We start from the raw sequence: 14,469 nt of genomic DNA, 5'->3' as shown, positions 1-14,469 counted from the left end.
TATTCAAACAATATATTTATGTTTGTGGTGTACATAAACAATAATGCATATTTATTTCCAACTCATTCATGCTCATTCCACATAGAAAAAAAAAGTCGTCGCTCCAATTCAGATCTGGTTTGTCGAAAAATGACGAATTTATAAATAAAACTTGTATCCATCCTAGCGCGCAGTCCTAATTTTGTAATGCCACACGGTTTACCATAAGCAAACCACAATCGTGGGACGCAAGTCTGACCAACCTCCGTCTGAAAGCAGACGTGGGAATAATATCCTCTGAATCACGCCCACATGGTTGTACGTTGTATTCGCTGCGGATGGAAAACGATGAACGACGATAGAAGAAAAACTCACAAAAACTTTTTTTTTTTTCAAAAATGTCCTTGCTCATTGAGATACGATTAAGGAAATGTGTTAACAGTGCTGATAAACATTAAATCAAAGGTTCTGAAATATATTGCTTTATACTCATCAATCAGGCGCGATTTTGTTTTCAACTACATATAACATTGTAACCGAAAGGCTTGCTGAAATGGTTTAATATTGGTGCAGTTCGTTTGATTATTTTAAACCATTCTACTGTTTTGTTCCTTTTAAAAGAAGAATTACATATCAATCGCTTTTTCAACAATTATTGAACGACAACATTTACACAAATCATACATAAAACCCAATAAAATAATATAAATACTTCTAGCTAACGTGTATTATCTGGCTTATTGTATTATATGCAAACGAATATGCTTTGATACTGATCTTGTTGTTATATTTAAATCAATGTTGCGTTTATATGTGTACTTGCTATGTACATTTCTGAAGTTTTGTTGAAAACTATCATAACTCATTTGAGATTGAATATTTCAGGCGTGTGGTCCCCCTTCAATCGATCTACAGAAGTCCTAACCAAGGAAGAACTTGCCGAACGATCGTCATCCAAGAACAAGTCTAACACATCACAACAATCTCCCGTTTGGACACCACGCAGCGCGCCCCCATCACCCGCAACGGAACGTCGCGAATTCCGTCCAATCGGGTTTGAATCGCCGAAACCAACACGGAGAACTTTAACCCCAAGTCCGGCTGATCCTTCGACCGTGGTAGCGCCCCCCTGGAACCAGCCCGGCTACAATCCCCCACTGCCCATTTCAGACAACTTCAAACCTTACCCAATTCAAAACTCCGCCTCAAACCCAACACTTGGGGCACCTGTTCGCTCGGCAAGCGCATCCACAACCTCACAAGGTCAGGTTACTCAAGTACGATTTCCACCCCAGCAAAAATCTACCATCTCACATGACCCAACGATAAATACACTTCTTAAATCGAAAGGTAAGAAATGTTCTATTAAAATTTGCGAAGCGATCCTATGCAAGAGTGCAACCATCTCACCGGTTTGGTAGCACAATTCTCTCCAGATCTTACGGTTATTGTTTGATCTGCATTCTACAGTTGAGTGTGCGGGCAAACGGGTAATAACATTTAGGCACAATACATTGCTTTATCAATATCCGCACCAAGTGTGTTGACTAACGACTAACCAATAAGTTTCATATCTAGATGGAAAAACAGCGACTATAAAAGCATCTGAAACATCAGAGAGCCAGCAGAAAGGCTCAACTACTAGTATTATTCGCACCTCATCGTCTTTAATGACGAACTCCTCTCGACAGAGTAGCGCGGGCATCATAAATCCTACAGCTAATCAAAAGCCTTTAGTAGGTCAGTACTTGCATCAAAATGGAAGCCGCAAAAGTATTTGTAAACTAATTTCTGTCCTCAATGTTCAATAGGACAAAGATCGGAAAAAGCTAGCACATCTTTGCAAGATAACAATTATTCCCAGGATCGCAAGATGCAACAGACAGCTCACAAGGTTGATGGCATCGGCCCTATTACCAGGGAAGGAATGCCACTCACGTTACGATCAGTAAGTTTCAAAGCATAGTGAAATGATCTTCAATCAATCAAACAACAGAAGTTTCAAAATGAGTAAAACGACCTAACTTGCTTTTAGGAAATTGATGAAGGCAATCGAGACAAATGGTATAAACAAATGTACCAAACGCTGCACAAAACCCAGGATGATGGTGAGTAATTGGGGTCTGCTTTGTTTATTGAAACAAAGAATCGAACAAAAACAAATAAACAGTGCATATTTCTATACTTTTTACACCACGCATTTTTCCCTTTTCAGCCGATTATGTTACCGTTCGATACAAAACTCGCAGAGGTGATAAGAGTCTGATTTATCTTCAGTTTCTACCGATTTACTTTAATCCTAACCATAAGATTACATATGCGCCATTTGCTCGTCTCCTTTTGTCATACATTTTGCACCCGTTTTATCATATTGATATCATTATTATCAAGTTATATAAAATTATATCTGGGTACCCCCGTAACATCTTATCAGACATAGCAATTTTTTACAACACGTAACAACATTTTGCACTTAAACCAACGTTTTACATGGGAGCACGTGTTTGTGCCAGTTTGCTTTAGCTATATACTTAGCTAGTTCTGGTAGTGTATCACTGTTCTTAATCGTTTCAAATATGGTTTTAGGATATCCTTACAAATCTAGCGGCTATCAGTCGGAGCCGGAACCAAACTACGATTCGGACTACACCGTCAAGTATAGCACACTCGATCGTAGACGAACACCGATCGGGCTAAGTTCGACTAGCTACAGCAAGTAAGTAAAACAGACATTTGTTTATTACTCGATACTCTCCCATGATACTATCTATGCCCATCTGTTAACAGGTTCAACACACTGCAGAACAAACCCACAACACCTCAACAGTACCACCAACAGTCGATAAAGTCGGTACATTCTTCCTATAAAAATCAGCCAGGAAAAATTGAAGATTACATTCCGGGCCGCTCGTCAATCTCGGAAAAAGAATCCAAAGAGGTAATGTTGCATGCAGCATACGGATGGAATTGGTTACAAAAAAGGAGCAATCTTACAACTTGCAATTGCAATCGTACTCGCTACCATAAACTAAATAATTATAAACAATTCACTGATCACTTGCAGCAACTTATGAGCATAGCGACTGTAAAAAGGCGACACATTGTTCTACTATAACACCAGCTAAAAATGCTGAATCAATTTCCACTATGTATGTTCCTGCCACACGGTTAATCTATTCGATTATTTTACTCTTCTCATTTCACGAATGACATTCCCACTGTTAACGATCTTCCACCCCTATTATTGTGTAATCACGTGTGTAAAATGTATGCGCTCACCATACAAAACACAGTGGTGGGATGAAGTAATGGACATTTTTAACGGGGTACGGATCTTCTTCAAATTTGATCTTTAATCTACGTTTTACGCATTATTTTGGGTTGATTATCAATGTTTTGCTTACTTTTTAAAACTTACACGTAGAAGGCTCGTATTTTTACTGCACTTAGGATGATCCAAGAATCGATCGGTGCTTGTCCGTCTCCTATGGGATTTAATTTGTGCTAACATGTGATGTGTATGTAATCATGCAAAACTAGGTCACATAGCTCATGTGTATCTGATTCTTTAACACGATTGAATTTATTCGCTTGTACAAAATAAAATACAACTAGCAAACCTAACACCACCGCAAAACCGCACCGCATCATGTATGTGTAAATAATAGATACCATTTTCCTAACACGCCCTATACTACTCAAAGTTTAATGCTCACAATAGCCAATGAAACATTTCTTCAAAATAAATATTTGTCTACAAGTGAACATATAAAATTGGGACCGTTCATACAATAAGACACTTTTGCTGCTTCAAATTGCTATAGTTTATTTTATCCTTTACGGCGCAACTAATCCTTCAGACTATCAGCCAGCTTAGGATATCTGTCGAATAACACTCCTTGAATTGTTCTTCTGCAGGCACTACCAACATAATAACGCTCGATTTTATGTCTTTTGCAGCAATTAGAGCATCAGAAACTGACGACTAGCAAGACATACACTGAAGGGAACTTATCAAGGTAAGAGTGCATCCGATAGCCCATGTTAAACAGAATTTGGAATTAAATACATTTTGTTGTCACATAACGCAACGAGGTAGCCGACCACCAGTAAGTAACCGTGATTGTGTTAAGGTACACGAAGCAAAACCCGATTAGGGAGAGCGAAAAGGGTATATAATCGATCATAGTATTTAATTTGATTTAATGCAACATTCTTCTCGGTTCGGTAAATCTTATCTAGGTTTTCCAAGCATATTAACCTAAGATCCCTACATCTATTCAATCATTTCAGAGCACTGAAGGAGCAAGGGTACGAGAGTGATTCTACGCTGGTCTTTCGTAAACGAGATCCTCCCGCCAGTGCTGCATTGAGTCCAGTAGAGCAAAAGCAATACTATAAAAACATGCAAGCTGGGGGCGAAGTCCCACTACAAGGGTTTCGGAAACCTGCTCCAGAAAGGCCAAAAGGTAAGTCGTCATGCTATTGATCTACTATAGCACCCTACCACACCACCATACATGTCACTTTTCAAAACTACCATTAATATTTCCCGATCTATTCATTCACCTCTTCTTCATGTACTCACTAACACTGATACTAGATAACAATCTCATGACCAAGCTGTTGGCTTATTTTTCATGCGGGTCTCACATTGTCTTAAATGTGTGCAATAATTAGACTACATCAAGGACGGATCGGTTTTAGGGTGACGGTGGAGGGATTTTAGAGTATTACTTCTTCTACTTTACAACACAATATTGGTGATGGTGGGTACGTTAGTACAAATGGAGTAAATTTACCAACAAGCAAAAGCACCTATTTTTAACGCAAAATAAATATATTACTTTAAAGTTAATGTGTGACCATTTTTACAACACAGTTTGATGCACATGAAAAATGTACCAGTTTAGCAAACGGTTCAACCAGCATCGCGTGGAACACAAAAGTGTGAGTGTGGCAAGAGCACTGCTGCTGATTATAGAATTGATCCTACGCACACCTGCCGAAAGTTGCACCAATCTATTGTATAAACGAACCGATTTTCATTGAGTTATCTCTCCCGGGTTCCGTGGATCGGTCTACCGTAACCCATGTTTCCAAACAGATCACAGTGAAGAACAGATCGAGTCGGATTTGATGGTGGAAATCAAGGAAAGTATGACTGGCAGCCAATCCAACGGCGCAAATGCCGGAAAACTGGCCATGTCCGCTGACGGCAGTACCAATCCATTCCGCCATCGGGAGACCATTGCCTGTTATCCTATTACAAACATTCACCAACCGCTGGACATGTTTGGACCTTTTCCGAAAGAGTACCGCACGTTCGTACCACCCGCACCGCCGAGCCGAAAGTCTTCGCGCAGCAACTCAACGTTAAAAATCATGTCGCAGGTCAAAACAAACACATTCAATAGACGTACGATGCTCGAACGAACCACCACCACAACGTCGTCATCGTCTGGAATGAAACAACCATCAAAATTCCGTTCAAAATCGGCGGGACCCTTATTCTACGGGGGTGCTACTTCGAGCTCTTCGATTGTAACATCCGCGTCGCTGATGAAAGAGGAAAAAAATCAAGAAAACAGTACACGAGTAGCTTCCAAACGCTATACCGCTGGCTCGTATCGGACAAGCTCGAGCAGCCCCACCGGACAGCAGCGAAAGGCGAGTCAAAGTCCGGTGGCATTCGGTAGAGGCATCTCGAAGGAGCGTACGTTCGCGGAAGAAAAGAAACGCATCGAGGAAAAACTACCCAAAATTGTTTCAGTTTCAACAAGCATTTTGCGCAATCCAGAACTAAAATCTCCGAATGAAGTCAAGAAAGCCTTGCGCAGTTCGTATCTTCCGATAGTGGGCAGAGTAGAAACCCCTGAAAGGTCATCACTGAAACGCTACTCATCGCATGGAACGTATCGCAGCGCATCAAGCATTTATTCTTCGAACAAAAGTATTAATCGAGTTTCATCTCCTGCTTCGACGTATAAGAGGGAAGAGAAGAATGGCTCACATCATCACCAGCTAAAGAAATCCTTCAATCGGAAATCCTCCACAGTGCGCACCACGACGCCAAGCATCACAATTAAAACAAGCTTCCAAAAAGCATCGAAAGCTTTCGGACTCAAAGCCAAAACATCCTCAAATCAAAGTCTCGCCCGTACTTGCTCGACTTATTCAATCGATTCTACCAATTCCAAGACCCGACGATCCCGTATTTCAGACGGTCCATCAAGCACCATACCACCGACCAGAAACCATCCGAGATCTGCTCAAAAAATATTTCTGGGCAACAGTCTAGACCGTGGACTTAAGACTGTAAAGACCAAATCACCCACACCAGTGTTACAGGAAACACACCTTCAGTCTATGGTACAACGTAACGAAAGTATGCGCAGTGATGATTTCTTCCAGAAACTTTTCCTTCGAGGACATCCGCCCCAAGGTGAAACAGATGGCGATGGAAAACCGACAAGTGTACTAGAAAAAGCCCGCATGTGGAATAGTCTTACGTGCCGTTCGGAGCCTTCACTCAAACAATCTAATTACTATCTCTCTCAAGTGAAGCCCGTATCATCCTCCAAATTTAAAACCAACGACCGGTCCGATATTTCAGAGCTATCCACTGCATATCAAATCGTACGCCAGATTGGTGGAGACGTAATCGAACAAGTGAACCGGTTCGAATCGATGATAAAACTCACGGATAATCAGCAAGACGACCAACATCAATTTGGGTACGTTCGTGGGCGACGTATGGAAATAGATTACAGCTTCCACGAGCGCAGCCGCAGTGAGCCACCGGCAGAGAAAACGACCACCACTACCACTAGTACGATTATACAGGAAGAGCTGATCGGTACAGACACGCCAAGAACGATCGTGGGTCGACGGTGCCAAATTGCTCAACGCACATCCCGGTCGCCCTCCTGTCGACGCATTCAGTATCTCAAAGGGAAAGAAGGACAGGTAAAGAAAATCATACGAGCACGCAGCCTGAGTGGTACCAACGGGCAGCGGGGTCGTTTGGACAAACCCAAGGATGAGCTGGTCCGCAGCCACTCACTAAATCTCAGCCAAGATTCCAGTGTTTCGCGTAGCCGCTTTCGTGAGCTGAACACTTTCTACAATAGCCTCGAGCGACTCGGACAGCTAGAACGCGAAACGTCATCTTCGTCCAACGACTTACGGCCTTCTCGGCGCATGCGAGAAGAAGAAATCATCGACTACGATCTCTGGAAGCGTGTACGCGTCCAAGAGAAAGCAGAACGTGAGTTGAGTCAGCTGAAGAGCAAGCTCAAACAAGATCAGCGCGAGAAGGATCTGTTTTTCTTGCCTCGCGATCCAGAAGATGTACGCTGGCGAAGCGACCTGGATACGGGACTGCGCAATCGAGAAAAATCGGTAGAGGATTTAAAATGTATTCTGAATGAACAGGCGCTTAACTTTGAGGATGCAAAACTACGCGATCTCGAAACTCGCAAAGACCATTACAAACCGCTGTGGCGGGGATCATCAGTCATTGATGTCGCCTCCCATTTGGAGGAAAAATATTCTACTCAAGGCGAAAAAAGAGATGAACCCCAGTCGCTGGATATTATCAGCAGTAACCTACTCAGCACACTATCGTCGGAGCAAATGAAAAAACTAAAGAACCAACTGAGTGAAATTTATAGCAACAGTACCCCAAAGGACCCGGCCACACCATCGCGCGTTTCCTCCGAAATGTACCATCATCAAGAGGAATACATTATCAACGTGCCCGAAAGAGCTAGCCGACTGGAATCGTTGCTTAAAGTACGTAGCCACTCGGTGCTCACACAGGATAAAGTAAATCAATGCCAGCTTCGAGCGCAATCGCTTAAACTCGACCATAAAACCGGCGAAAAACTGGCCAGCAAATCATCCGCCCAGAGTAATCAACAAACCTTTCAAAGCAACTCCTTGCCTTCAAAAACATTTGATCGAGTTGCTCTTTCACGATCGCTCTGCCAGGAGCTAAAGGATAAAATTTTGGAAAAGCATCATACACTACCATCGATCGGTAAAAAGAAAAAAAATGCTCGACCAACAATTCTTGCGTCGGAGGCATCGATATTCTCATCGTTAGAGAACACCAGGAAAAGGGGCGATGCAAACACAACTTCATCAACACAACAACCGTTAAGCCGACAACAAACAAGTGAGGGTGCCAACAAAAATATTGAGGATAAGGCACGTAAAGAACGGCTACAGTCGCACTGCGACACCGAAAGTATCTCCTCAGAAACCTCCAACAAAACGGTCATTTTTCGCAGTCAGACATTGTGCCAGGCTGCAGCAGACGATGTACCTGTAGAGGATATCAAAACTAAGATCAAGTATTTTGAAAACAAGCAAGGAGAGGACACTCCCACTGTGACCATTTACCATGCCCGAGAGGATTCGTCTCTCTCCGAGGATGAGTCCGGGACTAAACAACAAGCAGCAAGCAAGAAAAGCGCAGCTAAAGGAACGTCCGGTTCAATGATAACGCTATCCCAATCATTCACTGATCTGAAAGATCTTTTCGGCGAAAAGCGATCGGTGTCCTGTTCCGCCTACACTGCCAATAGTTCCAGCCAGGAATCGAAGCGTACTTCAGTGCGAAAAATGTCACCGAAACGCTTCACTTTTCGATCCCGAAGTTCCACCCCGGACTACGCTACCTGCATACAGACGGGTGAGGTGAAAAAGATTAAAGATAAGTTTGAAAGTTTGGACGTGAACATATGGCGCCAATCGGAAGACATCGCAGTAAGTTCAGAACGACATTATCAGAGCGATTCAGAGCTAAGTCGCCAACCGTTCGGCGAGTACGAGAAACGTGACACTGAAAACTCCAGCAAGAAAAACCAAAGCAAGCAAACGACACCATCTACGATCGTGCGCCATCACGAATCAGGGGACGTTTCCCGTATCACACATAAATACGAGGCACAGTCGGAACGTGCCCGGTGCCGCAAATCACGTAAAGATCGCGTAATATCACCCATACCAAAAAACCCCTTTCGGAAGGATGATCGGTTCATGCCGCATATAAACGTCATCAGCAAGACAGCGTCGCTTAAGCAAGAAATTAAGCCTACGCGTGCTCTCCACCATCATCAGCATCATCCGTCAGCCAAAACGACGTCCGCAGTACTCCAGGCGCCTCATGATACGTGCGCATCGCCTCGAACTACTCCAACTCCAACTGGCAGCGCACGTCGCAGCGCGTCCTCTGGTAGTGAGGAGTTTGAAAAGCTCAAAAGTAAGTTTGAACCCCCAGCGGAACTTTCACTACTCGGAAAGATGTACACTTCCGTGCCTGATATTCGTGAGTTGAAGGACATTTCCGGCTATTTGTCCGGTACGTGGATTGCACATCAATTCCCCAGGCCGACGGATAATGCACGCTCGCTTGCTGCACCAAATCAATCGCCCCCGGGCAAGCTGATTGTTCGCAAGGGATCGGCTCCGAGCCCTGATCGTCCTCACCGCCACCACAATGCTTTCCGTCCCCTTTCGAATCAACCAGACTCGCTTCAATTGCACTCTTCTTCTGCACCGCGGCAGTCTTCCAAACATCGAAAGGTGTACGGCGACTGTAACAGTAACGATGGGGCAGATTGTCTCAAACAATTTTATACCACCAATGGTGATACATTTGGCGATCACAAGGATGCTTGCGAAAGTTCCAAGTCCAACCGCCGCTTAGAAGCTGAAGCCCTCTGGAGAAAGATACAATTAATGACTGGCAACTCAACCGCAGGGACGAGAGGACAGCTCGACAAACCATCTGTTACATTCGAAGGTTTTAAATTGATTTCTTACATTTTTACTTCTTCAACCGTAGACTTACTCTATATGAACCACTGTTGTTTATTACTCTTCTAACAATTGTGGAAACATTTCGAGCCCTACTCTCTAAACTCAATGTTGTCAATTACGTCTTACGTTTATTTTCGCTCGCTATCTGTAACGTATCATGTCTAGTCACCAACTTAACCTAAGCCCTCTGCTCTGTGTCTCATACTCTTCTTACCATCATCAACTGCCACTCTGTACTATGCTTCGAACAAACCGTTTAACTGTCTCAATTACGCATTAAGCTGGTGTATTCTCCCAATCAGCTGCTAACATATCCTACCCCTTGTTCAGAGGATACTCAAATGTTATCGCACCCACAAACAAACTCATCGATCATCGTCCAAAATCAAACCATCTAGTCCGTGTCTCGACTGCATTGTCTCTTCAATTCGTTTGCGCATCCCTTTAGAACCGCACGTCACGTTCCCTTCGCCCCTCCTGAAAGGAGCACAATCACCACCACCACCACCACCACCACCTCCAACCTTAATTTCATCATCACCGATCGCGATCACCACGAACGGCCCAGGTGAGTCATGTCCGTTTTCTGCCAGCAGCAGCAGTAACAGCAGCCGCAACATCACCAGAGACGGAAGCACTGATCAAAAACGTCCCCCCTCGGTTTGGTTTCTGAGATCTTGGCATCATCATCGCACTGTATCCCTCACACCCAGCCCTCATCACCTTTGATCAAGTTATTAGCAATCGAACAACGAATCACACATTTTAATTACATCTCAAGATATCTTGCGACAACAAAAACAACAAAAGTTATTTACGAACAAAGCCACAGCGACATTGGCAACTGATTCGGGGAGCTACTATGCGTTGCTCCTCCTCAACCCGGCACTTCTTGCCTAATGGATTCGCAGGTACTCTCGCAACTTCGTCCCATTGCGGGGCTAATTGGTGAAAGTTAGAAGGGCTGTTGAAGGTGAAAGTAAAGCACGAGGTAAACTTCATACGGCAACAGCTGATTATTCAGTATTCAACACTTTAACATACTTGTGTATGCAAGTGAATAAGGAATAAGGGGGTTTGATTATTTTATCTATTTTATATTTTTCATCCAAAAAGTGGCAACTGCCTATTGTTGTATCAATCCCAAACAGGCTTATACAGAAATCAATGTAATTGCTTTATTTCAAAGGATTCTTTTAACTGCTTAGACATGATGGCTTCATCTATTGTGTCCAAGTTGACTATGGCTATACTAATCTGCCTTTACTACAAGCTCTATGCTGTGTTAACTCTGTATTCTACCGAAACAGTGTTTTACACATTGCTGTTAAACAATGTTTAAATGACATAAGTATTGAAGAGCATGGAAGAGGTACCCGAAGAACAAACCATAATTACCTGCACACATTTCAAAGCAAACATACATCATACATCTGGACATATTGATCAAAACTGCTAAAGTAAGAGAAAGAGCGTACGATCGAATGCAAACACATAAAACCCAACATTAAAAGAGAGCGAACCGAGAAATGCGCGAGCAACATGCAACCGAAACTACCGGTATCGCGTGCTGGGGGAGCCACTGCACGAGAGCGCCAGATTGCTTCGTACAAAGGGGAAGGGATAAATATGCGTCGCACTGGGGCCTTTGCACAGGTGGCTTCGCAAAGGTTTCGCTTCTCGGTCACACCGTTCACGCGCTTTAAGGGTCGCGTCACTCGTTCAGTTGCTTTCGAGAGTGTGATTCACAACAGTTTTACGTGCGAGTAGCGCGACGTGCTTCTAAACAAATATGTTTGCAGGTTCGTTCGTACCATCCTCTTTTTATCTGGTGCAATTGGTGATTTTTGGAATGATGTTTTAACCAGCTCGAGTTGCAGTTACAGTGAGACAAATTAACACAATTTAAAGGGTTCGTTATTTGAACGAAGCATAATGTGCTAGTAGTGTGCAACAAACAGTTTATAATGAAAATTAGCACGTTTTGCCATGCAGCTAACGAAACGGCTGGGGCTTCTTCGAACGTCTAAACAAAACTGCAAACTGAAGTGTATAGATCATTTGCCATCCGCAATCGCTCATCCATTCTCGCGGAGAATTCAATCGTATGTTACACGTATGTCAGCTCGTTCGCTCACTGACTTACTTTATACACAACCTAATATCGTCGTACCATGGTGATACGTTACCATGGGTGACGTAAAATCATCGACTAAACAAGAGATAACACAAGCATAAAAAATTGAATATATTGTGCTCGTTTCTCAATGCGCTATTGCCGTCCGTCACACGCGTGAAGTGTTTTCATCACAAGCAGTAAGCGGTTTTGTTATTCGAAGCGTAACACTCCCGCGTAATCAATGCGGCCGGTACCGCGTACCGTTATAGTCTCAGGCTCACCGATGCTCTTTCTAACATCATTCACCGACAATCCGTCACAAGGTTAAGCTACGGGAATAGTGTACCGATATACAACAATAGCGTTATCCGCAGCGATATGCATTTTTTGCAACATCAATTTAAAAAAACAAAATCATAAAGTGAAAGAAAAGGTACAGCAGCAGTGTTGATTTTTACTGGCAATTGACACACGCGAAATTAGTTGGGCAAGACATTATGCGCATTACGTTTGTTATCAAAAGCAACCAACAAAACAGGAGACGAAGCGACCGAGGTAAGTCGTTAAACGCCGAGAGGGTCTTACATGTGATGTAATGCTATTTGGGTAGTGTTTTGATGCGCTTTTATTTTACTGCTGTGCCTTTATTTTTTAGTAATGGTCACCATGATTATGTTTATGACACCGTCCTTTTAGCTGCCCTTTTCTGCCGATCGCGGGCAGACGCCTCTATGTTAATGTACTGCATTCGGACGTACTTAAAGATACGATGAAGACGAAAATATACCGTTAGTACACCCGTCTTAATAGAATCACAATGCATATAGTGTGCACAGGCATTGCTTATTGTTTTGCTGCTACCCAATGCTGCTATATGTACTTGGGTCCGATACCACACTCCTAATGGTTTGCTCTCAACAGCTTTATAATTGCGGAAAAGATGATCATACACGAGTATTAAGCAGTTATCCAATCGCATATTTATGTTCATGGCAAAGTTGTGCTCGAAAACGAAACAGATAGCTACTAGCCACCAAGCCTGTGAAACAATGTTAACGGAGTGTGTGTTTGGGTGTGCGTGTGTGCACGCTCGGACTGCACGCGTGGTCATTCCCCAAACACGGACGCTCGTGTGGCGTCAGTTGCACCACAGGCCGCAACTCGCATTTGCACGCTTTCTCCTGAGGAGGAAGGGCATAAAATCGTAGTTGCAGGGCAGATAAACAAGCTTCCAAGGGGACCGACAGCGGTCAAGGTACAATAAAAATATGATACTTCTTGCACAACATGCCTCCACAACATACAGGAACGACGCATGAGCATTAACATCCCCCTCCGGACTGTTTCGCATAGTGGTGGGGAGGCAAGTGAAAGTGATGTAAAACAAAACTGACTGATTCCTTAACTTTTGCCGGCTCTTGTGCCGCTAGTAACATCAACCACACACATCGGCAACGGAAACAGTTGGTTTTGTTCACATTAGGATTTAAAGCAATAGACGGCGATGATTCACCACTCCATTTATTTCCTTATACACAAGATGATACGTACCCTCTTAACAAGATCGAGTCCCCATTTCCCGCCAAACTTGAGTACTGTTGCGATGCTAAAGCAGAATCACGTTTTGACATTACCTCAACCACATTTGTGTCCCACAGAGTCTCCGCGCCGCTACATCGAAAGTGATGTCAACATCCATTACAAAACGCCGATCCGGTTCGAGTATAAGGAACCGATCCCGGACGATGAACTTGCCTATCGGCAGGCGGAGCATATGCGACGGGTTTATCAGGAAGAACGCCGCCGGAAGTACATACATGAATTGGAAGACATGAATGCCCGGCGGCACATGGACAACATTTTGCCGTCGCAAAAATCGCCCATCCCGCTGAACCGGTATGACGATTTTCCCGCTGATCTGTCTCCGAAACCGCTGATCGTTCAGCAGCCCAAAACCATTGCTCGAGCGTTGTACAACTTTCAGGGACAGAGCGTAAGGTAAATTCACCACCGTTGTATTCGTTTTCAGTACAGGCCCGTTTATGCATCACAATAACACTCTCTCGTTTCTAGGGAACTGTCTTTCCGCAAGGGCGATATCATTTATTTGAGAAGGCAAATCGATAAAAATTGGTACGAAGGAGAGCATAATGCCACGGTCGGCCTATTGCCAGCTAATTATATAGAGGTAGGTGCAGTTAGCATCCATCCCAACTTAAGGGAAAGCAATCAATCCGCATGTAATGCATTTACGCTCCTTCTCAGATTCTTACTAGAGACAACGTGAATGTAAAGCAACCGCTACCCAAGAAACCCACTCGGGAAGGTAAGGCAAGGGCTAAGTTCAATTTCACCGCACAAACTGCCGTCGAGCTGTCGCTTCTGAAGGGTGAGCTGGTGACGCTCACGAGAAGAGTGGATGACAACTGGTTCGAAGGCAAAATAGGAAGCAAAAAGGGAATCTTTCCAGTATCGTATGTAGAGGTAAGCCATTGCCAAAAGTGTTCTCATTTCACTGTGTGTTCGCCCTTTTAAACCAA

The 14,469-nt window shown here is 43.6% G+C and overlaps 1 protein-coding gene across 27 annotated transcripts in view; it reads left to right on the top strand.

The window, feature by feature from the left end:
- LOC1269515 (sorbin and SH3 domain-containing protein 1) overlaps positions 1-14,469 on the top strand; it is a 34,390-nt gene that overhangs the window by 18,063 nt on the left and 1,858 nt on the right. For 11 of the 27 annotated variants that reach the window (XM_061649943.1, XM_061649947.1, XM_061649942.1 and 8 more), the window contains 14 exons: positions 865-1,329; positions 1,558-1,719; positions 1,791-1,927; positions 2,015-2,087; positions 2,195-2,230; positions 2,566-2,695; positions 2,767-2,917; positions 3,273-3,305; positions 3,940-3,998; positions 4,273-4,448; positions 5,087-9,250; positions 13,588-13,927; positions 14,003-14,117; positions 14,195-14,413. In XM_061649943.1, coding sequence (XP_061505927.1) covers positions 865-1,329; positions 1,558-1,719; positions 1,791-1,927; positions 2,015-2,087; positions 2,195-2,230; positions 2,566-2,695; positions 2,767-2,917; positions 3,273-3,305; positions 3,940-3,998; positions 4,273-4,448; positions 5,087-9,250; positions 13,588-13,927; positions 14,003-14,117; positions 14,195-14,413 — 6,260 coding nt within the window. Of the gene's footprint in view, positions 1-864; positions 1,330-1,557; positions 1,720-1,790; positions 1,928-2,014; positions 2,088-2,194; positions 2,231-2,565; positions 2,696-2,766; positions 2,918-3,272; positions 3,306-3,939; positions 3,999-4,272; positions 4,449-5,086; positions 9,251-10,258; positions 10,379-13,587; positions 13,928-14,002; positions 14,118-14,194; positions 14,414-14,469 lie in introns of all 27 variants that reach the window. The other 16 variants (XM_061649957.1, XM_061649955.1, XM_061649959.1 and 13 more) reach the window with 4 other exon arrangements.

The sequence above is a fragment of the Anopheles gambiae genome, chromosome 2 (genome assembly GCF_943734735.2).
Source record: "Anopheles gambiae chromosome 2, idAnoGambNW_F1_1, whole genome shotgun sequence".
NCBI lineage: Eukaryota > Metazoa > Arthropoda > Insecta > Diptera > Culicidae > Anopheles > Anopheles gambiae.
Note: the sequence above shows the minus strand (reverse complement) of the source record. Positions and strands in the feature narration are given on the sequence as shown.